Genomic DNA, 23,192 nt, shown 5'->3' with positions numbered 1-23,192 from the left:
GTGAAGCCAAACTGGCATGCTGTCCTGTGTCGTGTCCAGCAATTCTCCAGGCCATGTGTCACATCCCTGCCTGCCCATACTGGCCATTACATTGGCTCTGCTCCCTCTATCCTCGGCTGCTGTTCCTCTGGCAGAGCAGGACAGCAGCATGTAGCTCTCAGGGTTTCCTGCTGCTTGTTGAGAGCTGGTGTGCTCCATCTAGGCCAGGGACTCACAACCATAGCTGGTCAGCTTCTGGCCCCTTTGGGTCATCCTGATTCTGGAAACAGTGGGACAACCTGAAAGTAAGTGGAGAAAATACATGTTCTGCTGAGCTGCTGGAGCAGTGGGCCTGATGTATGTTGGGTGGGTAGGGTGTGATGGGGTGAGGAAAGGAGCAAGATCGCCAAGCTGGGAGAGGAAGGAGTGGGAAGAGGGCAGTTGTTGGATCAGCTCTGCTGTGTGGCATAACATCGCCCTCAGCGTTGTCACTGTCCCCATGACGTAAACTTGCCATCTGCCCTCAGAAAATACACCACTTGTGCTTGGCAGTTGCACAGCAAGTGTTGGAGCACTTGTAGGCAAGGGGGCCTTGTGGGACTTTATGACCTCTTGTGGCTCCTTAAACTCTTTGGGTCCAGTGCCCCCCACAGAGCTCATCCTTGCCAAGATGTGGAGGAGGAGGCAAAGGCTGCTGTGCTCTGGCCAGGATGTTCCTTCCCCAATTGTCATACTTCAGATTTTTTTCTTTAATCCTTGAAATTAAGTGCTGCTGCTGATAGAACCTGTCCTAATGTTACACTTCTAAAAGCTTGTTTGTTTGTTTGTTTGTTTGTTTGTTTGTTTGTTAGATCTCTGAAGCTGGGAAAGACTCCTTGCCTTCTTGGTTGCACTGGAATGCAGAGAGTAGCTCCCTGGAAGGGCTGCCCCTTGACACAGACAAGGGTGTCCACTACATCTCGGTGACCACTCTGCAGCCCTTCCCGAATGGGAGCTATGTCCCACAGACCACAAACGTCTTCTCCGTTGAGGTCCACCAAGAAGACCACAACGAGCCTCAGTCAGTGAGAGTGCCCGTCCAAGACATGAGTGACACCACACCCTTCGTGTGTGGCTCAGAAGAGCCAGTCACTATTCTGACTGTCATTTTGGACGCTGACTTAACAAAAATGACACCAAAGCAGAGGATTGAACTCTTAAACAGAATGAGGAGCTTTTCAGAGGTGGAACTTAGCAACATGAAGTTGGTTCCTGTTGTAAATAACAGACTCTTTGACATGTCAGCGTTCATGGCTGGACCAGGAAATGCAAAGAAGGTGGTGGAAAACGGGGCCTTACTCTCATGGAAACTGGGATGCTCCCTGAGCCAAAATAGTGTCCCCAACATCAGCAAGGTGGAGGCTCCAGCTAAGGAAGGAACCATGTCTGCCCGCCTTGGCTACCCTGTTGTTGGCTGGCACATTGCTAACAAGAAACCTCACCTCCCAAAGAGGATGCGGCGGCAGATCAACGCCACCCCTACGCCTTTGACTGCCATCGGGCCGCCCACCACTGCAGCACAAGAGCCACCCACCAGGATTGTCCCCACCCCAACATCACCCGCCATCGCACCTCCCACAGAGACAACGGCACCCCCCGTCCGGGAGCCCATTCCACTGCCAAGGAAGCCAACAGTCACCATCAGAACCAGAGGCCCCATTGTCCAGACACCCACGCTGGGGCCGATCCAGCCAACCAGGGTAGCAGAAGGCACAGGCACAGCCTCTGTGCCAATCCGCCCTACCATGCCTGGGTACATAGAGCCCACAGCAATGATCACGCCACCCTCAACTACCACCAAGAAACCGAGAGTCTCCACCCTGAAGCCAGCTACACCGTCCACGACAGATTCCTCCACGGCAATCACACGAAGGCCTACTCGAAGGCCCAAAACGCCTCGTCCCACAAAGCCTCCCAGCACAACCAGATCCCCCATCTCCAAGCTGACAACAGCCTCTCCGCCGTCCCGTGTGCGCACCACAGCCAGCGGGCTGCCCCGGCCCTGGGAGCCAAACGAGCCACCCAAGCTGACAAACCACATCGACAGGGTCGACGCGTGGGAGGGCACATACTTTGAGGTTAAGATACCCTCAGATACCTTCTACGACAAGGAAGACACCACCACTGACAAGCTGCAGCTGACCTTGAAGCTGAAGGAGCAGCAGATGATCAAGGAGAATTCGTGGGTGCAGTTCAACAGCACCAGCCAGCTCATGTATGGCATGCCAGACCACAACCACATCGGGAAGCATGAGTACTTCATGTATGCCACCGACAAGGGCGGGCTTTTTGCCGTGGATGCTTTTGAAATCCATGTCCACAAACGCCCACATGGGGACAAGTCTCCAGTGAAGTTCAAGGCCAGGCTGGAAGGGGACCATAATGCAGTGGTGAATGACATCCATAAGAAGATCATGCTGGTGAAGAAGCTGGCTCTGGCATTCGGCGACAGGAACAGCAGCACAATCACAGTGCAGGACATCACCAAAGGCTCCATCGTAGTGGAGTGGACCAACAACACACTGCCCCTGGAGCCTTGCCCTCGGGAGCAGATCTGGACTTTGAGCAAAAAAATTGCAGATGACTCTGGCAGGCCAAGCCCAGCTTTCTCCAATGTCCTGCAGCCTGAGTTCAAGCCTCTGAATGTTTCTGTGGTCGGTTCTGGCAGCTGCAGGCACATCCAGTTTGTCCCCGTGACCAAGGACGGCAGGGTGATCTCAGAGGCGACTCCAACGGTGGCAGCGGGCAAAGACCCCGAGAAGAGCAGCGAGGATGATGTGTACCTGCACACTGTCATCCCTGCTGTGGTGGTGGCTGCCATCCTCCTTGTGGCTGGCATCATCGCCATGATCTGCTACCGTAAGAAGAGGAAAGGCAAGCTGACCATCGAAGACCAGGCCACCTTCATAAAGAAAGGCGTGCCTATCATCTTCGCCGACGAGCTGGACGACTCCAAGCCCCCGCCATCCTCCAGCATGCCCCTCATCCTCCAGGAGGAGAAAGCCCCGCTGCCCCCTCCAGAGTACCCCAACCAGAGCATGCCGGAGACCACGCCGCTCAACCAGGACACCATTGGGGAGTACACTCCGCTGCGGGATGAGGACCCCAACGCGCCGCCCTACCAGCCTCCCCCCCCCTTCACTGCACCCATGGAGGGGAAAGGCTCCCGCCCGAAGAACATGACCCCGTACAGGTCCCCGCCGCCCTACGTCCCCCCTTAACAAACGGGAGGCTCTCGGGGGAGAAGGGGCCTCCAGCTCCACACCGGTGCTGCCTGTGGGCCGGCAGCCCTCTCGCCAGCCGGGAACATGAAACCCCAGCCCGCTCCCCAGCAGGCTCTCCCCGGCTGCGCCTGCCGCACCAGAGCGCTCGCAGGACTCGGGGGGACACTTGTTTTATTTTTGCCTAACAAGCTTTGGTTTTATTTTATTCATAGAAAAAAAAAAAAATCTCGGCTCAAAGATGCCTTCCCGGTGGCTGGGCTTTGGCCGGGGCCGGGGCGGTGGGCAAGGAGGGGGGTCGGGTCGGGTCGGGCCGGGTCGGGAGGAGCAGGCAGCACTGGGGTAGCACTCTGGGTCTCCGCTGTTTGCCTTTAACACTAACTGTACTGTTTTTTCTATTCACGTGTGTCTAGCTACAGGACGTAACATGAAAGGTAGCCTAAAAATAATTAAATTCAAGGGACTTTCTGAAGTCAATGGTTTAAGTTTTTACATTTAATCTGCTGTTTACCTAAACTGGGATGTGTAGTTTTTGGGGAGGGGGAGGGCAGTGCTGTGCTGCAGGTGAGCTGCACGGGCTGGTCAGCGGGGCCAGCCAGCCTCCTCCTCCTCTCGGGGTGGATCAGCTTCTTGGTTCAGGGTTTGATTATTTTATCATTTTATTTTATTTTTAATCAAAGAAATCCTATCTCTCTCACGCATCATAAAATAGTCATGAGTTGGGTCAGCCTGGCCTGGGGTGCCCATGGCTGAGTAGGGGGTGCTGTGTCGGGGAATGCTCGTGGAAGGATGAGCTGAGCCCCGTGCCACGGCAACTTCTCTGCTTCCCAGGAAGCACCGGGGTTGGGAGGGAGGGGTGTCGATTTTAAGCAAAATCCCCTCCCTGTGGGGTGTTCTGACCAGAGTAGGGTGTGTTCTCTGTCCCCACTGCTTCTGGGACTGTGCAGGAATGGCCTGGGTGGCCTCATGCCAGCACTCCAGCCTGGATACTGTTGGAAAAGATTAAAAAGAAAAAATAATTTTAAAAAATAAATAAAAATAAAAAAGCGCGCCAGGAATAGTTAATAGTTTAAAAAAATCAGTGAACTCTCAAATCTAATTTTTTACTAAATTTTTGATACAGACTCCAATTGTTTTATTAAAAAAAAAAGACCTTACAAACCGGTGTGCGGCTGCCAGCAGTTTGTACGGGCTCAGCCCCCTCGGGCTGGCCCCGGGGGACCTGCCACGGTACCGGTACCGTCCCTATCCCCTCTGCTCCCCACCTCGGCACCCCCAGCCGGGATCCGCCCGTGTGCGCCCCGGGTGGAAGCTGACCCCGCACACCGGGGCCGGACCCGCCGCTCCGCTCCGGGACGGCGCTGCCCGGGCGCTGGGGTGGCCTCGGGAGGGCTCAACCCCCGGCTCCGGTCTCGGCGCCGCGATGTCCTCGCCGCACGAAAACTAAACCCGCGCGGGGGTGCCGGTGCCGGTCTGGGGGAAGCGCTGGGGTGGTCCCGGTGCGGGGGGCGCCGGGCGGCGGCGCGGCCCCGGGCCCGACCCCTCTCCCTCCGCGGCGGCGGGGCGGGCGCGCCCCCTGCCGGTGCCCGCGGGCGGTGACGCCGTGTCCCGGCTCGGCCCCGCCCCGGAGCGGCGCCGCCATGTCGGGAGCGGCGGGGCCGGCTCTGCCCGGCGGGCCGGGCCGCTCCCCGCTGCCCTGCGCCCCCCGCCCCGCCGCCCCTCTCCAGCTGGCCGGGGGTGCCGAGCCCGCACGGCCCGGCGTCGCCGTCATCGACCTTCGCTTTCCCCGCGGCGCCCCCGCCGACGTGAGTGCGGCCCGCGCTCGTCGCGGTACCGGCGGGGGGGGGGGGGGAGGTACCGGGGTGGTCCCGTGGAGTCACGGGGGGATGCCAGGGGCGGTACCGTAGGGGTTGTGCCGAGGTGGTCCCGTGCCGGGGACGGTGCGGGGTCGGGGGAGTCGGGGCCGCGGCAGGACAGGGGATGCCGGGGGCAGCAGCGGGGGTGGGCTGGGTGGGGATGCCGGTGCCGGTATGGGGGGAAGCCGGGGGCGGTCCCAGGGCAGAAGGGATGCCGTGGGCCGTGGGCGGTATGGGGAAGACGTGAGGAGCGGTCCTGGGGCGGAGGAGATGCCGGTGCTGGGTACCACCCTTACCGATCCTGGGCGGGATGCTGGGGATGCGGTGCCCGTCCCACTAGAGTGGGGGATGCCCGATATGGGGCTGTGCTAGTGGGGGTATGGGGGCGTGTCGATCCCGGTATGGAAGAGGGATTGTAGGTGCCCGTCCCAGTACTAGGGGGAGGATGCCGGTGCAGCTATGGGGAAGTGCCGTTGTGGGGCTGAGGTCGCCGGTCCCGCAGGTGCAGGAGATCGTGTTCAGGAACTTCTACACGGCGTTCCTGAGTGTGCGGGTGCAGCGGCCCGGCCCTGGCGGGTCCCAGCGCTGGGTGACCTGCCTGCGGGACCTGTGCCTGATGCCTTGCCCACACACCGAGGAGGGCTCCCAGGACTACTTCTGCCTCCGCCGGCACCAGGTCAGCATGTCCGGATGGGACTGTGGCATCACCCAGCCCTCCAGGGCTCACCACTCTTCGCCCACCTCCCAGGATAGCTCCCAGTCCAGGGGTCTAGTGCTGATGTCCCGCTGACACGGCTGCGAGGGTCCCTGTGCCCTGCTCAGCCCAGCCAGCCCTCACAGGACGATGCTTCCCTTGGGCTTCTTCCATCTGGGGTGGCCTGGGGATTTTGGGAGGGTACCCCAAAAGCTGCCCCCAGTTAGTGCCAGCCCCTGTGGTTACACTCCCTGGCCCTTGCCCTGCAGATGCTGTGTGATGTGGACCAGGTGACGGCAATGCGGTTCATCCTGCGACAGCCCTCCCCAGTCTGGCTCCACTTCACCATTGAAGACCTGCAGATTTTTCCCCCTGGGCAGAAGGTGAGCAGGTGCCAGAGCATGAGCAGGGCGCCAAGACATGCCACTATCCCCAGCTCTATACCTGGCATTTGCCCCTACAGCTCTGGGGAGCACACACAATAGGGATGTGGGTCCAGGCCCTTGTCCTTTGCTGGGGTATTTGGAACCACTTGTGCTCCAGTAGTGCTGAGGAAGGGACTGCTCTGACAACTGCTCAGAACACAGAATTCCCTACAGAATTCTCTTCAAGGGTATTAAAATACTTCCATAGCAATTTCACTCGGGGTGGGGTCTAAACCCCGGCACACTGCCTGGTGTAAAGGATGCAGATAGGGTTGGGAACACCCTGTGTCACCCTCTGCATCTGTTTCAGAGTCCCCAGAAGGATTTTCCCTCCTGGCTCTCCCAGCTGACCCCTCCAGAGCAGCCGGCCAGCCTGCATGGGGTGAGTAATCACCGCTGAGGTACTGGGGGAAGGAGGGACTTCTGTGGGGTGCCAGCCATGAGCATCCCTCGGGAGGCTGCCAGACCCATGCCCACCTTGTTGGCTCCAGGCTTTCACCAGGAATAGCTGTGGAGCCCTGAAATAACCCGCCTTGTGCTGGAAGTAGTTTGAAGTACTAGGAAGAAAAATATCTCCATGGGGATGTGCTTTTTGAGGTGACACTTAAGTCAATTTGCCCTCTAGTCTGGGGACAGGAACATCCCCAAGGGAGAAGCGGGTGCAGTGTCACTCACCTGACAGGTGGGGTGCAATGGGATGGGGACAGGAGCAAGAACGTCTCTGTGGGAGCAGTGGGTAACAGCATCGCTCAGGGGTGGGTGGGACATGTGAGGACAGGGCTGGTTCCCAGCACTCTGCTGTGGGGAACACATTGCCCAGCCAGGACAGCATGTGGGTAGAGGGGCTTCTCAGCCACGGCACGTGTTTACAGATTGCCAGCCACATCTGCCTGGCTGGTGGCCTTTGGTGGACAAAGTCTGGGCAGAGCAGGGCCGGGATGGGAGCTGTCTCACCCATGAGAACTTGCTGAATCAGCTGGAGGCGCTGCCTGCAGGAGGGTGGCACACTGCCCACACCGGCAGGGGCAGTTCTGCTACTGGGCTTCCGTGCAGTGGTGCTCACACTGCACCAGCAGTGAGGCTGCTGTTCCCAATCCTTGCCCAGCTGTGTGACAGTTTGGGAAGGGCACCCCCGTCCTTTGCTAATTGCTTGGATCGCATTCCCCTTGGTAAGGAGTATCCGGGACAGACACCAGAGGTTGCTCTGAGATTGGCTTTTCCCAACATCACCACGAGGCACCCCTCAGCTCAGTGCAACAGAGCTGTGCCCCTGTGACAGCTGTGCCCCAGCCAGCAGAGCTGCTGCTGAGCCCACAGGTCCCACCTGGCTAAAGGGACTGGGGTGAACCAGCACCTGTGGCTGGGATTCTGCACCCAAACCCAGGGAGCATCGCATAGTGAGGCTGTTGGGAAACTCTGGACTGTGCGATTAGGTTTTTAATTATTAGCCAACAGTCAGCTTTCTGTCGTCATCCTGGCCACCTGCCAGCAGAGATGGGCTGTGTCGGTACCACAGCCCACGCAGGGATCAGGGTCGCTCACCCATGTCCCCAGTGGTTTGTTTTCCTGGAAAGGGGCCCTGCTCACCTCACGTTGGGAAACCACCAGCAGGTCAGGAATGTGGGCACCGTCACGTGCCAGCTCCCTAGGAGGCACAGCCATCCAGCCACACCACTGCCCAAACCCGGGGTCATCCAGCCCATCCGGCCCATCCCCACTCCACAGCATTGTGCCCACTTCTTTCCAGGAGCTCCCTGATCCGGAGAAGGTGTCGACAGAGGTCCAGCAAATGTGGGTGCTGACAGAGGTGATCCGGGCTCGTCAGGCAGCTGCCCGCATTGGGCGCTTTGACGTGAGTCCCACCACCCTGCTGACAGGGACCCCGGCCCTTGCCACATGGCTCGGGAGCCCTCCCAGAGGGCCTGCTCCCAGCAGGATGGGGCTGGAGTATCCCAGCGGTGCTGTGCAGTGACAGTCGCTCTCTTCCCCAGGTGGATGGCTGCTACGATGTCAACCTGCTTTCCTACACCTGAGCCCACTGGTGCTGGTGCCAGCTGGGGAGAAGTGCCCCTTCCATGCTCCTGGGGCCCGAGCGGACTCTTGCATTCCCGCCTCGGCCACTGACCCTGCGGCGGTCCCAAGCCCTCCCTGTGTTCCTTCTCTGACTCCGTCTGCACTGTCTAGCAGTGAGGGGCAGCCCTGCCACTCCAGAGACCCCTGGGCACGTCCCGTGGGCAGAGCCCGGACACTGCAAGGGGGTGCGGGGGGACCGCGGGGTGCGGGGGTGCTGGAGGGGTCACCACTAAAAGCTGCTACGTTGTCCCTGCCTGTGCCCGCCTGTCTCTGGGGGATGGGGGTGGCCGTGCCGGCGGCCCCGGGGAGGCGGTGCCGAGGGCGGGCCGGGCCGGGGGCGGGGGCCGGGGCCAGGGCCGGGCGGACTCCATGTCCCAGGCGCCCCGGGGCCGGTCCGAGCCGTGCCGGGAGGGAGGAGGAAGAGGAAGATGCTGCGGACGGGCTGCCGCGCCGCTCTGTCCCGCCGGCCCCCGGGCTCGGCGCCGCGGAGAGGGGCCGGGGGAACTGGGGCCGGGGAGGACGGGCTGAAGCAGACGCCGCTGGATGCCCTGCATCGGGCCCGCGGCGGGCGGATGGTGCCGTTCGCCGGCTGGACCCTTCCGCTGCACTACGGGCAGGGCCACCTCCAGTCACACCTGCACACTCGCCGCCACTGCTCCCTCTTCGACGTCTCCCATATGCTGCAGGTAGCGGGGTCGGGATGAGGGGGCTGGGGCAGGGGGGTACCCGCACCACCTCACAAACGCCCCCCCCGGCCCCTTGCAGACCCTGGTGTACGGCCGGGACCGCATCAGGTTCATGGAGAGCCTGGTAGTGGGGGACATCGCCGAGCTGAAGCCGGGACAGGTACGGGGCACTTGGGCGGGCACCAGGCATCCAGTGGGGTCAGAGGTCCCCGGGATGCCTTGGGAGGGCCCGGGCAGCTTGCCCATGCTTCAGTGGGCCGTGTCCCGCAGGGCACCCTGACGCTGCTCACCAACGAGAAGGGCGGCATCACAGATGACCTCATCGTCACCAACACGTCAGAAGATCACCTCTACGTGGTGTCCAACGCCGCCTGTGCTGACAAGGACTTGGCCATCCTGAGGGTATGGGGCTGCCTGAGCCCCGGGGGGTGGGGACACGCATGGGAGTGTGTCCTTCTGCCTTTTGGTGACACGCATGTTGCGCGGGGTCAGGTGGCCGTGGCCGTGGCCATGTGCGGGGCTGGCAGTGGCCTGGCCCCCGTGCTAGCAGCCCGCTATTACCCTGGCAGGACAGAGCGGCACAGCTGCAGGCCACCGGCAGTGACGTACACCTGGAGGTGTCAGACAACGCGCTGCTGGCTCTGCAAGGTAGTGGGGGCCCCACATGGGCCTGCCCTCCTCTGGGTACTCTCCCAGTGGGTGTCACCGCCCTCCCCACCTCCTCCCCCTTCCCTGGGCACTGCTGTCTTCCAGCCACCTGCCTCCCCAGGTCCCTCCATGGCACGAGTTCTGCAGGCAGGGCTGTCAGATGACCTGGCCAAGCTCTCCTTTATGAATAGCATCACCACAACCGTCTTCGGCGTGGCGGGCTGCCGGGTCACACGCTGCGGTTACACCGGCGAGGATGGTGTGGAGGTACCCAGGGAACTACACCAGCATTCCCGCTGTGCTACCAATGCAGGGGAAGGTCGTGCCCCACTGACCCTGCCTGTGTCCCACCATAGATCTCAGTGCCCGCGGCACGGGCAGTGGAGCTGGCCGAGCAGCTCCTGGGGGTCCCCGATGTGTGGCTAGCAGGGCTGGCAGCCAGGGACAGCCTGCGCCTGGAGGCCGGGCTCTGCCTCTATGGCAATGACATCGATGAGACTGTCACTCCTGCCGAGGCCGGGCTGATGTGGACCTTGGGTATGTCCACCTCCACCTCCTCCTTGGGGCAGGCAGAGCAGCAAGGTGTCCCCAGTGGGTACAAGGGGACCAGTAAGGCATCAGCGCCCCTCACCCATCTCTGCCCTACAGGGAAGCGCCGGCGTGTGGCCATGGATTTCCCTGGTGCTGCTGTCATCATGGCACAAGTGAAAGATAAGCCGAGGCGCAGGCGTGTGGGGCTGACGTCGGTGGGACCTGCCATCCGGCCCCACATGGCCATCCTGGGTCCTGAAGGCAGGCCTGTGGGTAGGTGGGGGCAGTGGGGCTGGCAGAGGCATGACCCTGAGCTGTGGCCATGGCATGGACAGGGGCTGGCCAGGTCCTGCTCAACTCCCTGTATCCTCACATCCCAGGCACAGTGACCAGCGGATGTCCATCACCCTGCTTGGGCAAGAACATCGCCATGGGCTACGTGGAGGCAGCACATAGCCGGGCTGGCACCGAGCTCACCGTCGAGGTGCGGAAGAAGCAGCACCCTGCTGTCATCACCAAGATGCCCTTCGTGCCCACCCAGTACTACATGGCCAAGTGAGGCCAGCACATGCTGCAGGCACAGTGCCCTGGCCCAAATAAACACCCTGTCTTGTTCCCCCGGTCTCCTCTCTGGTGATGGTGGCAGTGATAAAACAAGGAGCAGCACGTGGGCACAGCACTTTTAATGATGTTGGCAGTACCCAGCTGGCAGTCCTGGTGCTGCTCACTCCCAGTGTGTCTTCATGGGCTCTGAGCCTGCTGGGCCATCCCTGCAAGAGAGAGGAAGCATGAGCATGGCTGGGACAGCCCCGAGCACGGCACCCCAGCACCGAGGCAGGCCCCCGCCCGTCTGTGTGGGGTGGGCAGGGCTGGGGGGCATTTATTGAAGCATACTGGTCTGAGGTGCAGTTGAGGAGGGGGCTCAAAGGTCGGAGGGCACAGCTTGGGGGGCACTTGTCAGAAGCCACAGCTGGGGAGGCTGACCGGGGCCGGCGTCCCAGAGGCCCCCATGGGGAGCCTACTGGGCAGGCGGGCAGTCACCGGGCTGTACTGGTGTAGGAGCGCAGCTGGGGGACACTCACTGTGGGACACTGGGCAGGGGTTGCTCACCGGGTTGCGCTCCGAGAGCGCTGGCCGGACGTGGAGGAAGCCGGGCAGGCCCGCGGGGGGTCAGCGGGGGAATCAGCGGTTTTGGGCCCGGTAGCGGTCGGGACTCACCGGGGCGGGCAGTGCCGCTCGGCGGCGCCGTTGCGTCCCGCCGGGCTGGCAGGGGACAGGGAGTGCGCGCGGTGCCGGGCGGGCGAGGCCCCGGAAGCGGTGCCGGGGGAGCGGCGGCTCGAGGGGCCGGTCCGGTAGCAGAGCGCGGCCACCGCCCCGCCGTAGGCACGCCAGGCCAGGCGGACGCCCAGTAGGCTGATGCCCAGCCAGAGCAGCAGCAGCTGGCACAGCGCGGCCCGCACATCCTGTGCCGCCCACTCAGCCGCCAGCTCCCGGCCCAGCGCGGCCAGCGCCCGCCACGGCGGCTGCCAGCCCGCCGCCACCGCCGCCATGGCCGCGGCGTACCGGGGACGAGGCTGCCGGAGGGGGCGGGGCCTCCGCTCGCCAGCCCGCCCTCACCGCCGCCGCGGCACGGACACCGGGGGGCGGGGCCTCGCGCGCCTCCTGGGCTCGGGGAGGGGCGTGGTCTTGGGCGTGGCCTCGGGCGCTGAGTTGGGGGCGTGGCCTGCGCCGTAGCCGCCGCCGAGCCTGCGCTGTCGGGACGTGGCCTCAGGGAATTGGCTCCGCCCTGGGGCGGGGCCGCCCGGTCAGTGGGTGGGGCCGTCATGGCGGGAAGCGAAGAGGAGTCGCGGTACTCGCGGCAGCTGTGAGTGCGGGGACTGGCACCGGGGACGGGAGCGCCACAGGATCGGGGCAGGGCGGGGCACGGTGCGGGGCAGCGGTGCCGGCCCCCGGTGCCGGCCCCCGCTGACGGCTCCCGCTGACGGCTCCCGCTGACGGCTCCCGCCGGTACCCGCAGGTACGTGCTGGGCGGCGGCGCGCGGCGGCTGCCCGGCTCGGCGGTGCTGGTGTCGGGGCTGCGCGGCACCGGAGCGCAGGTGGCGACGGCGCTGGTGCTGGCGGGGACCGGGCGCGTCGTCCTGCACGACTGCGGTGCCGTCTGCGTCGCCGACCGCACCCACCAGGTACCGGCGGGGCCGGGCGGGGCTGCTGGTGACAGGTGCGGGTGAAGTTCATTGTAACAGGTATCGGTGAAGATCTCATAACAGAAACTAGTGAGAATGCCGGTAGAGGCTACAGATATGGGTAGGGACTCTGATAATAGATACAGACAGGGATCCCAGTAACAGGTAGAGGTATGGGTGAGTGTCCCAGTAATGAGTATGGGTATGTGTACAGGTCCCAGCGTAACAGGTATGGATGAGGGGCCCCATAATGTATAAAGGTATTGATAAGAGTCCCAGTAATGGGTACAGACTCGTGTGGGGGTTCCAGTACCAGGTACGAGTATGGATAGGGATCCCCATAATGGGTACAGCCAGCAATCCCAGTAACAAGTACAGGTATGGACATGAAGGCCCCATAACATATACAGCTACAGACAAGGGTCTTGGTACAGGTGCAGACTCAGGTGGGAGTCCTAGTAACAGGTACAGATGTGGGTGGATGTCACAATAATAGGTGCAGGTGCAGTTGGGAGAATCCCTGTTTGCAGGTATGGGTTTGGGGTGAGGAGCTTCCAATAACAGGTACAAGTTGATGATGCTGTTAAGGCACAGGGTGGCTTTCACTGTCACAGGTAAGGTCCTTAGCAGACGCTCCCTTACCAGTGCAGACAGGGCCTGTGGAGCACCCCACAGTGGTGAGCTGCACCCCAGACCCATAGGGTCCCCCACCATGTGTCTATCCACTCTGCAGTTCCTCCTGGGGGAGAGTGATCTAGGCCAGAACCGTGCCAAGGCATCCCAGCAGGCCTTGGCCAAGCTGAACCCCTGTGTGGTGGTCGAGGCTTACACCGGGGAGCTGTCGGAGGCCTTCCTTGCCTCCTTCCAGGTGAGCCTGCATCCCGGCGCCGTGGGGACCTCGGGGATGGCAGTGCTCACTGACAGACCTGGCACAGGTGGTGGTGCTGACTGAGTCCCTGCTGGAGGAGCAGCTCCGCGTTGGAAACTTCTGCCATGCCCATGGCATCTGCTTCATCGTGGCTGACACCAAGGGGCTGGCAGGGTAAGGGGTCTCATGGAGTCCTGCTCTGGCTCTGGGTCACCTTGTCCCCAGAGCCCCCAGCCCTGTGCTGCAGCTCATGTCCCCAGTATGCTGGCAGGGCTGCTTGGTCTGGGCAGGACCTGGCAGTGCTGGGGCAGCTTGGTGGGGCACTTCCTCTGGCAAAATCCCATCGGTCCTCTCCAGGCAGCTGTTCTGTGACTTTGGGGAGCACTTTGTTGTTGATGATCCAGAAGAAGGGGATCCAGTGTCTGCTGCTGTGCAGCACATCTCCCAGGTAGGAGAGAGGGCAGCCCTTGCAGGATCCCCCAAAATGTTGTTGCCTCCTCCACTGGCTCTCTGCCACCCTAGTTCAGTGCCCCACTCTCATGTAGCCTTCCCCTTTTCAGGGCAACCCAGCAGTGGTGACATGCATGAGGACAGAGAACAGCTATGGCCGTTTCTTCTGTGATGGTGACCTGGTGACGTTTTCTGGCGTGCAGGGGATGACAGAGCTGAACGGCCAGGAGCCCATCCCTGTGCATGTGCTTGGTGAGAATTCCAGGGGGAATTCCCTGGCTGCCCTACTTAAGGTTGAGGAACTCACTAGGTCCTTGGCAGTGACCGTGATGTGATGTCTGTGCTCCTCATGTGCCCAGATGACTTCAGGCTGGAGATTGGTGACACCAGCTCCTTCTCGCCCTACCGCTGTGGGGGTCTGGTTTCACAGGTGCAGCAGCGCCGGGAGTGTGCCCACGTAAGTCCCTCTCGGTGCTGCCACCCAAGCTGGGGTACTGCTGTGCCATGCCAGGCCCCAGGAAAGCTCTCACCGAATCCCTGGTGCTGTGCCGGCAGGAGCCCCTGTGCCGGGCACTGGAGAAGCCCAAAATCCAGGTGGCAATTCCTGAGAATCTGCCACGCAGCCGCAGCCTGCACGTCGCCTTCCAGGCCCTTCACGCTTTCCGCAGGGAGCAGGGCCGCCTGCCGCGGCCCAGGGCACCGGTGAGTCCCTGTCCTGCTCCTGCCGGCCCTGCCGAAGCCCAGCACCCTGCCGGGGACTGCCTTCTCCCCTCTGCCCGCAGGCGGATGCTGAGCGGGTGCTGGAGCTGGCGCGGAGCCTGGGAGAACAGCGGGGTTTCCTGGATGAGGACATCGTGCGCGCCTTCGCCAGCGTGAGTGCGGGGGACCTGTGCCCCGTGGCCTCTGTGCTCGGGGCGCTGGCAGCCCAGGAGGTGCTGAAGGTGAGCGGGGAGGGATCCTGCTGGCCATGGCTGTCCGGTGGCGTTTGGTGGCCACGAGAGGGCACTTGCTGCCCGCCTGGGGACGCCGGGTCGGGCAGAAGGGCTGGGGCGTGGTGAGGGGGAACACCCCTGCCCACAGGCAGTTTGCCCCAGGCCATCACTAGGAAGTTCATGCCCCTGGAGCAGTGGTTGTACTTCGACTCCCTGGAGTGCCTGGCGCTGCCGGGGGCCGCGCAGCTGACAGAGACAGACTGTACCCCGGTGAGTCCCCGTGTCCAGCCCCTCCCGGCTGCCTGGGGTGCCGTGGTTGCTGAGCTCATGCAGCTCCTTTTCCCAGCAGAGAGGCTCTCGCTATGATGGCCAGATTGCCATCTTTGGGGCCAATTTCCAGGAGAAGCTGGGCCACCAGAAGTACCTGGTGGTGAGTGGGTAGGGGCCATGGCACTGGGAGGCTGCAGAGCATCCAGCTGGCAAGCGGGGAGCTGCAGCATCTCTGCCCTGGCAGGTGGGAGCTGGTGCCATCGGCTGCGAGCTGCTGAAGAACTTCGCCATGATGGGGCTAGCGGCAGGGGATGGGGAACTCATTGTCACTGACATGGACACTGTTGCCCTCTCCAACCTCCATCGGCAGTTTCTCTATCGCTCAGCAGATATATCGGTGAGGCAGGGGCTGAGCTCCCCCCAGAGGGTATCCTGTCTGTCCCACGGGCTCCCTAGGGCAGCCCACCCCCTCTCTGCTCTGGCAGGAGTCAAAGTCGGTGGTGGCCGCAGCAGCTGTGCAGCGCATGAACCCTGATGTCAGAGTGATAGCACACCAGAACCAGGTGGGACCTGCCACCGAGATTCTCTACACAGACAAATTCTTCCAGCACCTGGATGGTGTTGCCAGCGCTCTGGACACTATAGAGGCCCGTGAGTGCCATGAAGGGCAAGGGGGCGAGGCCCCTGGACATGCTCCCTGGGTCCCCAGCACTCCTGGCTCCCTGCAGGCAGCTATTTGGAGAGACGCTGTCTCCACTGCCACACACCACTGCTGGACTCGGGCACGGAGGGGACACAGGGGAATGTGCTGGCCATGGTACCGTCCCTGACCAAGCCTCTGGGGCCAGCCAGCACCCCCAGGGATGGCACCTTCCCCCTCTGCACCCTGCGGCACTTCCCCCGCACCATCCAGCACACACTGCAGGTAGGCTGAGCTGCCCCAGCTACACCACCCAGCAAGGAGGCACTGGGACCTTTGTCTTCCTTCCCCATTTCCCCTCCAGTGGTGGGCCGTGGGCAGGATGTGGCCCCAGCTGCTTCCTGCTGGAAGCCTGAGTGCCGTTGCTGGCCTTACCAGAGCCTCCCCCTCCTGCTGAACTTGGGGGCATAAGGGGGAGGTTCCAGTGCTCAACACCCGTTTCTCCTCCACAGTGGGCCCGTGATGAGTTTGAGGGGCTTTTCCAGCTACCTGCAGAACAAGTCAACAAGTTCATGGAGTGAGTGGGCTATGGGAGTAGTGACACTGGGAGAAGAGCTTCCAGCTCTGCCAGGGTGCTGCTGGGAACGGGGAGAGCGTACCAGACTGCCACATCCCACCCAGATGTCTCACAGGATTACTCTCAGGCCAGTATCAGCAGTTGCCTGGTTTTGCAGTGACCCGGCTTTCCTGGAGCAGCAGGAGTCAGGGAAGGTCCTGGAGCAGGTGTGGGCCAGCCTGCAGGAGCGGCCGCGGGACTGGCGAGACTGTGTGCGCTGGGCATGCCAGCGCTGGCAGAGCTGCTACCACGATGCCATCACCCAGCTGCTGCACACCTATCCCCCGGAGCATGTGAGCCCAGTTACACAGGGCTGTCGCCCCTGCACACCCTTCCCTCCACTGGCCACCTCACTGCAACCAGGGGCACACATTCCTGGGCCTGACTCTTCTCTCCCTGTGGCAGGAAACCAGCACAGGTGTCCCCTTCTGGGCAGGGGACAGGAGCTGTCCCCATCCGCTGACATTGAACCCTGACAATGTGAGTGCAGGGAGAGCTGTGGAGTCCCCGTGTGGGAATGGTATGGGCAGAGGAAGAGCCAAGCCTGTGCTGCGCATACAGGAAATACTGAACTGTAGTTGTGCTCCGTCTGCCACAGCCTGTGCAGGGTTGCCAGGTTCTGGGCTGGGTCTGTCCCTGTCCCCCAGTCAGTGAGGGCACTGCAGGGGACAGCTTGCACATGCTTTGTGGCCAAAGGAGGAGGAGAGGCTCCTCCACCTCCACTCTGGGACAAAGCCAGGCAGTTCTACCAGCTTGGGGCAGTGCTGGCAGCCTTTGGCTGTGTGGGACCACCCCATCAAGGCACCCCACAGCCACCCCTGTTCTACTTCACAGGACACCCACCTGAACTATATTGTGGCGGCTGCCCACCTCTTTGCCCAAACATACAGAGTGCCACCATGCAGGGACCGGGTGGCCATCCAGGCCATCCTCCGTGATGTGGTCCTGCCACCCTTTGCACCCCAGGAAGGACTCCAGATCCCCCTCACAGAGGAACTGACAGAGGAGGCACAAGTTCCTACAGGTGAGGTTCCCAGGTATGTTCCTGGGTCCAGCCTGGTGGTGGTGGGGCTTCTTGTCCCTGCTCCCGCACCCAAGATGACCCACACCAAGGTGGGGGCACCCATGCAGTGCCACAAGTGCAGGAGTATCACACCAGGGGTCCCTGTACTCCCAGATCACAAGCGGCTGACAGAGCTTACCCAGGACCTGGTGCAGTGGAGACAGGAGCTGGTGGGGGCTGAGGAGGCACAAGCACCCTTGATGGAGCCCATCCACTTTGAGAAGGTAGCAGAGCCAGGCAGGAGGCCCTGCTCAGCCTGGGGGGGTTGATGTCCCCATGGGATACAGATGTCCCCCCACTCTTGCCCACAGGACAACGATGTCCACATAGACTTTATCACAGCAGCGTCCAACCTGCGTGCAGAGAATTATGGCATCTCCCCTGCCAGCTGGCTGACGGTGAGAGGGGCAGCCTGTGAGGATCAGGAGTCCCTGTCCTGTTTGGGGCAGCTGGTGACACCCCTCCTGTCCTCAGAGCAAGCGAATTGCTGGACGGATTGTGCCTGCCATCATCACCACCACGGCAGCCGTGGCCGGGCTGGCGTGCCTGGAGGTCTACAAGCTGGTGTGGGAGTGCCAGGACCTCAGCTGCTACCGCAACAGCAACATCAACCTGTCCGTCTGCCTGCTGCTCCGTTTCCAGCCCCCACCAGCCCCCACCTACCGGGTAGGATCCCCTTCCTGGGGAAGTGCAGGTGGGGGACATCGGGGGCCAGTGGCATCTGCCGAGGGACAATGTCAGGGGGACCCAGGGGAAAGAAGGTAGCCATGTAGCAAGGGCAGCCCTGGCCATAGCACTCCAGAAATGGATCCGGGTGCTGCAGTGGGTTGGGGATGCTGCCAGGCAGTGAGGAACCAGCTCCTTCCCCTGGCTGCCCCCCAGTACTGAGACGCTGTCCTGTTTGCCCAGCTTCAGGCCCAGCTGTGATGTTCTGGGGTGCCCACGGGGCTGAGGCAGCCCCAGTGCCCCATGGCAGGCCCCGTGCTGAGCCCCGCCGGCAGAGGTGGGAGGCCCTGCACTCATCTGGCTCATGGAAAGCAGCTGCAGCAGCCGCAGAGCAGCTGGCACCGGGCCGGGAAGGGCCGCCCGGGGGAGCGGGGCCGGGGGTCCCGGCGGTGGGGAGCCAGGGAGGGAGAGCGGGGGTGGGGGCATGGCCGGATTGGGAACGTCTGGGCTATAGAGGCGCCTTTGTCTGGGGGTTTATGGCGTGCGAGGCAGCCCTTCCGGCACGGCAGGAAGCGCCGATTGGAACCAGATTGGCCCGGGGGGCCCAGGGCCGGGGGCAGGAAGAGGGGGAGGGAGGCCACTCCGCTGCCTTGCTATGGCTGCAGCACCACTTCGGGCTGATGGCTGCCCCTGGCCCGCTCCAACCCCATGCCCGGCCCTGTGTCATCCTGGCGGTACTGACCCTGGGTTGGCATCATCCCTGGATGGAGGATGCTGCTGGATCTGGCCCTCAGGGCCCTGCAGCAGCGCCTGACACCTCCATGTCCCAGAGCAAGGACACCTGGCGTGACATTTCACACCCAGCTGCTTGGCTCTGGTGGGAACCCCAAGGCCTGCTTGGTGTGACCTATGTCCTCATGGGGACCTGGGGAGCCCACACTGTGGGGCAGCCTTGTCCTCTGGAATATGCTTCCCAGGGCCAGAGCAATGTACTTTGTTTGTGGAGGACCAGGCCATGGTTTCCCCTCTGTCTTGAGCACTTGTTGGCCCGGTGAGGATGGGGTTAAGCCCTTCTCTCCACCAGTGGGATAAGTGCAGGCAGCAGAAGGCGGAGGTGAGAAGGCAACAGAAAGCAGGAGGGAGAGTGACCAGGAGTGAGCACCCCTCCCGAGTGGGGCTGGGGCCAGGCAGGCAGTACTGGCGCTGCCTGCAGCGAGGGCAGATGGCCGTGTGGCCCTGCCAGACTGCGTGGGGCCATGTCCGGCACTTGGCCCCAGGCTTGGCACCACACTGGCCTCCTTGGGCTGGAGCAGGGGTTGTGGGGCCACAGGCATGAGAAGAGGTGATTGTGTGGGGTTGGGCAGCGCTTCAATGGTCTTTTGTGCGCCTGTCCTGGCCCGGGGCGAGGGGCAGTGCCGGCCCCCCACTGACACTGACCCTTGAAGTCGACCCCAGCAGTGCTGGGGGGATAGTTGTGTCCCCCATTGCCCGTGCACCACTGTGGTGCCCCCATCACCCTGCCCATTTGCCTGCCCTGATGTCCCCCAGCACTTGTGCTGCACCAGTCCCTGCCCCATGGGGCTGGGCAGCCAGGATATGGGGTACCAGTGCTGGTTGCTACCCCCTGGCAGTACGGCGGGCGGGAGTGGAACTCCTGGGACCGGCTGGAGATGCAGGCAGTCGGCGCAGATGGGCAGGCGATGACAGTGCAGGAGGTGCTGGACTGGCTGCAGGTGAGCCCAACGCTGTCAGGACTCAGGCAGGTCACCCTGGGGGATGCAGGACCAGACCCTGACACCCACCTCTTGCAGAGCACACATGGCTGGACCGTGACCATGCTCCTGTGTGGCGACAGTGTGCTCTATGACAGCAAGGCAGATGCAAAGACACGGGTCCGGCAGCAAGCACAGAGGTAGGTCCCCGGCTCCAGGGCCCAATCCTGCCGCGGGGTGGGGGGGGCGCTTCCAGCCCCCACTGCCTCAATCCTGAGCTACTCCAGCTGCAGTGCAGCTCCCAGCCAGCTGCTGGATAAACATCCTGCCGGCAGCACTTCCCGTGGCGGGACCCTGGCCCAGCCCCTTGCTCCTGGCCTCTGCATCCCACCAGCCTGGCCGGACACCCCTGAGGGGCCCAAGGCACCCCTGGAGCTCTCAGCCAGCCTTGGGGTAAAGCCAGTGCCTGTAAAACCCCCTTTCCCTGCTACAGGCTATCAGAGAACTTGGAGGATGCCAGGATGCCACAGCAGCAGCACCTGGAGCTGCTGTATATATGTGAAGGAGAGGATGCTGAGGCTGAAGATGCCCGTCCCCCTCTCCTGTGTTCCCTACCTTAAGCAAGGGGCAAACACCTCCTGCCCCATGCAATAAAAGCTGCAGGCTGCAATGGCCCTCATTGCAAAAAAACCCTGCTTGCCCCTGCCCAGAGTCGGGGCATAGGCACTCCCTTTGATAAACGCTGCGGCGCCCAGACCGTACAAAACGGGGGTTTATTTACAGGGTGGGGGTGCGGACCGCAGCAGCAGGGCTAAATGTAGCCGATAACGTCGTTGCAGATGATGGGCTGGCGGCTGCGGCTGTTCATCAAGGCAGTAAAGCGGTGGAAGTCCGTGGCCAGCTGGGCAATGTTGCTGTGGGACTGGTGGAAGCAGGCGCCCTTGGGTTGTCCCCCCAGCCCCAGCGGGCAGGAGAAACGCTTGGTGGCATCGCGGCTCCCCGGCCGCGCACCGTCGGCCCCCCGAGGCCGGGCCATGTTGGCCAGCTTGCGGCGTACGTTTCCCGAGAGACTGAGCAGGAAGGCGGGGGGCTTGGCCAGCCGCCGGGAGGGCTCGGCAGGGGCTCGGCGGCGCGGTTCGGCGCCCACCTCGGGCAGGTCCATCCAGTTCTCCACCAGGTCGGCGAAGCAGTTGTCACCCAGCACCAGAGGCTGCCGGTTCCGGCTCTGCGACAGCAGTGCTACGGTCCAGTCCTGCGTGTCGGCGGGCTCCAGGGCTCGCCACTGCTCCAGACAGGCGTCCGAAGTGGATTTGGGGCGGACGCGGCGGGCGGGGGCGGCCGGTGGGGCGGCGGGGCCGGCGGAGAGCCGGTGTGCCCGTTGGCAGGGCAGCAGGTGCCGGCGCCGCACGGGCACCTCCTCTTCCCTCCACGTGCCCCCCGACGCCTCCGAGTACCCCGAGTCGAACTCCAAGCTGCGCTCGCTGGCCGGGGGGGAGCGAGCGGCCGGGCCTCCCCCCTCCTCCTCCTCGGCAGCGGGATCCAGGCTGCAGGCCGAGTCTGCCGCCGAGCCGGGGCGCGGGGCACGGGGAGCCGGCCCCGGCGCCTTTCCGGGGTGGTGCGGTGCCTGCCGCGTGCCGGGCATGTGCGCCCGCAGCGTCGGCCCCGCGTCCCGCCGGCACCACTGCAGGGAAAAGGGCACATCAGCACGGTTGTCGCCACTGCCCCCAGCCAGCGCCAAGATCCCCCATGCCACCCTCCTCGGCACCCCGCGTCCTCCGCCCCGGCTCGGGGGGGGCTTTGCTGGCCCAATGGGCGTGCAGCAGGGTGCGGAGAGCGGGGCGCAGGTCCCGGCTTGCCTGCAGCCCCGGGCCCCGCTTTCCTGCGGCTCCTGCGCGGAGCCGGCCGGCGTGCAGCGGCTTGTCGGGTGAGCCAGCAGGCACCCAGCCCTGGCCGTGCCTGCGGGAAATGACAGAGAGCCACGGCACGTAGAAGCGGGTGCTCCATTGCCCCCCCCCCCGACAGCCCGTCGAGTACCCCCTTCTCGGTGGGGAGGCAACCGGGACATCCCTCCAGCAAAGTCCCACTCGGTGGCACGGGGCCATCTGCGGGTGGTGGGGTAGGGCTCTCCCCCCGTGCGTTGGCGGGGCCACCCACCCACCCTGTGCCCTCCAGCTGGGGACGCCCCAAGTGACGTCAGGGTGCAGCCAAGGCCTGGGCCCCCCCAAACGCCGGGGAATACAGGGGACCAAGGCAGCCAGGGCCGAACGGAGCAGCGCCGGGCGGGCGCTGGAAGGGACTCCTGGCTCCCGCAGCCGGGCCGCTCCTCGCTCTTGAATTCCTATTGTCTGAACCCAAAAGCAGGGTGTTACGTCCGCTTTCCTTTCCGCGCTGGAGTCGCGGAAAGCTGAGTGTGCAGGAGGGATTGCTTCCAAGACCGATAAATCTGTCCCCTCTGGCTGGCCCTGACAGAGCGGCTGGCAGGACTGTCCTTCTCCCTCTCCACGTCCCCGTCCCAATCCCTGTCCCCCTCCCCTCTGGCTGAGACCCTCTCATCCAGCCCGAGTGGCAAAGTGCCACCACTCCGAGCCGCCCAGTCCCGCCGCTGGCCGGGAACACTGGGGCAGCCGGTTCTGAGGTGCTGGATAAGCATGTGGCAGGCACAGGAAAGCCGAAAGGCCACCCTGTCACCGCCCTCCCGTGGGGCAACCCAGGCGAGTGGCAGCTCCGCGGGGACGGTGCCGCTGGCACCTTGACAGCTGGACAGTGTGGCCGCTGGCCACCCGTGCCCACACACCACCAGTGTCCCACCGGACGCCCACGTCCCCCGCGCCACCTTCGGCCTCGCGTGTAATGTCACGGCCCTGATGTCACCAGCAGCGCCCGGATGTCCCGGTGCAGCGGGGTGTAAGGCACGGTGGTCCCCGTCTCATTCCCTCCCAGTGCCCGCGGCGGCACTCACCCGGTCGGCGCCGAGCTCGTCCGGGCGGGCGTTGTGCATGCCCGGTCCTGCTCCCCCGGCGCCGGTCCCGGCTCTGCTCCCAGTGCCGCCGGTGCCGGTGCCGGAGCAGCAGCAGCAGCTACAGCGGACGGAGCGCCCGGCCGTGCCCGCCGCCTCCCGGCGCTGCCCGGCGGCCCCGCCCCGGCCAATGGGGCCGCTGTAACGTGAGCCCGGCCCGCACCGGCACCGCCGCCCCGGGGCCCCGCCCCGCCCACGGACCCCTCCCCGCCGCCCCGGGGCCCCGCGCCGGGCACCGCCGGGCCGGGCGGGATGTGTGTCCCGGCCGACGGCACCTCGGGCACCGGGGGTCCCGCAGCCCGGCATGCCCCGGCGGCAGCGAGGGCAGCCCCCTCGGCACCTCCCGCCACCGGGCCAGAGCCGGGCCGGGCGCTGGAGGAGGGAAGGGAAGAGTGACCCTGGCCGCAGCGCCCGTTAATTGGCAACTAATAGCGCTTAATGGGGATCCCGGGAGAAGCGGCACTGGTTTGCAAATGAACGAGAATACGGCCAAAAATTACCTCCCAGCTAATTTTCTCGGTTCCCGAGCGTGTCGCGTGGTGAAGCAGCGTGCGGTGGCAGCCAAGCCGCACGGAGCTGCGAGTGGTGAGGGGCTGGGAGGGGCGGCGTGCAGAGCTGGGGCAC

The 23,192-nt window shown here is 63.7% G+C and overlaps 6 protein-coding genes across 8 annotated transcripts in view; 4 read left to right on the top strand and 2 right to left on the bottom strand.

Annotated features, from left to right (window-relative positions):
* The window catches only part of DAG1 (dystroglycan 1), a 49,569-nt gene extending 45,858 nt beyond the window's left edge, over positions 1-3,711 (top strand). For both annotated transcript variants that reach the window (XM_066327046.1, XM_066327047.1), the window contains exon 3: positions 831-3,711. In XM_066327046.1, coding sequence (XP_066183143.1) covers positions 831-3,239 — 2,409 coding nt within the window. In that variant the 3' untranslated portion in view covers positions 3,240-3,711. The remainder of the gene's footprint in view (positions 1-830) is intronic.
* Positions 3,712-4,874: 1,163 nt separating this feature from the next.
* On the top strand, positions 4,875-8,534 carry NICN1 (nicolin 1, tubulin polyglutamylase complex subunit). Of its 2 annotated transcripts, XM_066327043.1 has the most exons (6): positions 4,875-5,044; positions 5,598-5,771; positions 6,059-6,172; positions 6,525-6,596; positions 7,962-8,066; positions 8,206-8,534. In XM_066327043.1, the coding sequence occupies exons 1-6, from the start codon at positions 4,880-4,882 to the stop codon at positions 8,245-8,247; spliced, it is 672 nt and encodes a 223-aa protein (XP_066183140.1). In that variant the 5' UTR covers positions 4,875-4,879; the 3' UTR covers positions 8,248-8,534. The 2 variants fall into 2 exon arrangements, with proteins under 2 accessions (XP_066183140.1, XP_066183141.1); XM_066327044.1 differs by lacking the exon at positions 7,962-8,066.
* A 122-nt stretch (positions 8,535-8,656) lies between these two features.
* On the top strand, positions 8,657-10,768 carry AMT (aminomethyltransferase). Its single transcript, XM_066327042.1, is given in 9 exon segments — positions 8,657-8,698; positions 8,701-8,973; positions 9,053-9,133; positions 9,244-9,375; positions 9,543-9,621; positions 9,743-9,888; positions 9,978-10,158; positions 10,270-10,425; positions 10,533-10,768. Coding segments are annotated over 9 exon segments (1,269 nt in total). The 3' UTR covers positions 10,712-10,768.
* A 52-nt stretch (positions 10,769-10,820) lies between these two features.
* Positions 10,821-11,772, bottom strand: TCTA (T cell leukemia translocation altered). The gene is made up of 2 exons (XM_066327045.1): positions 11,371-11,772; positions 10,821-10,922 (listed from the first exon to the last, which is right to left on the bottom strand). The coding sequence occupies exons 1-2, from the start codon at positions 11,700-11,702 to the stop codon at positions 10,877-10,879; spliced, it is 378 nt and encodes a 125-aa protein (XP_066183142.1). The 5' UTR covers positions 11,703-11,772; the 3' UTR covers positions 10,821-10,876.
* A 176-nt stretch (positions 11,773-11,948) lies between these two features.
* On the top strand, positions 11,949-20,222 carry UBA7 (ubiquitin like modifier activating enzyme 7). Its single transcript, XM_066327039.1, has 24 exons — positions 11,949-12,016; positions 12,170-12,335; positions 13,069-13,203; positions 13,271-13,377; positions 13,561-13,651; positions 13,764-13,905; positions 14,013-14,110; positions 14,209-14,355; positions 14,436-14,594; positions 14,748-14,855; positions 14,935-15,015; positions 15,100-15,252; positions 15,341-15,506; positions 15,584-15,780; positions 16,008-16,072; positions 16,230-16,404; positions 16,517-16,591; positions 16,946-17,135; positions 17,289-17,398; positions 17,486-17,572; positions 17,649-17,840; positions 19,472-19,573; positions 19,652-19,752; positions 20,046-20,222. The coding sequence occupies exons 1-24, from the start codon at positions 11,976-11,978 to the stop codon at positions 20,170-20,172; spliced, it is 3,015 nt and encodes a 1,004-aa protein (XP_066183136.1). The 5' UTR covers positions 11,949-11,975; the 3' UTR covers positions 20,173-20,222.
* An 84-nt stretch (positions 20,223-20,306) lies between these two features.
* Positions 20,307-22,597, bottom strand: INKA1 (inka box actin regulator 1). The gene is made up of 2 exons (XM_066327040.1): positions 22,512-22,597; positions 20,307-21,233 (listed from the first exon to the last, which is right to left on the bottom strand). The coding sequence occupies exons 1-2, from the start codon at positions 22,548-22,550 to the stop codon at positions 20,364-20,366; spliced, it is 909 nt and encodes a 302-aa protein (XP_066183137.1). The 5' UTR covers positions 22,551-22,597; the 3' UTR covers positions 20,307-20,363.
* Between the last annotated feature and the right edge of the window lie 595 nt (positions 22,598-23,192).

This window comes from Sylvia atricapilla, chromosome 11 (genome assembly GCF_009819655.1).
Source record: "Sylvia atricapilla isolate bSylAtr1 chromosome 11, bSylAtr1.pri, whole genome shotgun sequence".
NCBI classification, from domain to species: Eukaryota; Metazoa; Chordata; class Aves; order Passeriformes; family Sylviidae; genus Sylvia; species Sylvia atricapilla.
The sequence above is the reverse complement of the archived record's forward strand: the minus strand, read 5'-3'. Positions and strand labels throughout refer to the sequence as shown.

Coding starts and splice junctions, on each gene's coding strand:
- NICN1 (XM_066327043.1), top strand. CDS start 4,880: ATGTCGGGAGCGGCGGGGCCGGCTCTGCCCGGCGGGCCGGGCCGCTCC. Junction 5,045..5,597: donor CCCGCGGCGCCCCCGCCGAC/GTGAGTGCGGCC, acceptor CCGGTCCCGCAG/GTGCAGGAGATCGTGTTCAG. Junction 6,173..6,524: donor TTTTTCCCCCTGGGCAGAAG/GTGAGCAGGTGC, acceptor CATCTGTTTCAG/AGTCCCCAGAAGGATTTTCC.
- TCTA (XM_066327045.1), bottom strand. CDS start 11,702: ATGGCGGCGGTGGCGGCGGGCTGGCAGCCGCCGTGGCGGGCGCTGGCC. Junction 10,923..11,370: donor GAGCGGCACTGCCCGCCCCG/GTGAGTCCCGAC, acceptor TCTCTCTTGCAG/GGATGGCCCAGCAGGCTCAG.
- UBA7 (XM_066327039.1), top strand. CDS start 11,976: ATGGCGGGAAGCGAAGAGGAGTCGCGGTACTCGCGGCAGCT. Junction 12,017..12,169: donor TCGCGGTACTCGCGGCAGCT/GTGAGTGCGGGG, acceptor CGGTACCCGCAG/GTACGTGCTGGGCGGCGGCG. Junction 13,652..13,763: donor CTGTGCAGCACATCTCCCAG/GTAGGAGAGAGG, acceptor TCCCCTTTTCAG/GGCAACCCAGCAGTGGTGAC.
- INKA1 (XM_066327040.1), bottom strand. CDS start 22,550: ATGCACAACGCCCGCCCGGACGAGCTCGGCGCCGACCGG. Junction 21,234..22,511: donor ACGAGCTCGGCGCCGACCGG/GTGAGTGCCGCC, acceptor TTTTCCCTGCAG/TGGTGCCGGCGGGACGCGGG.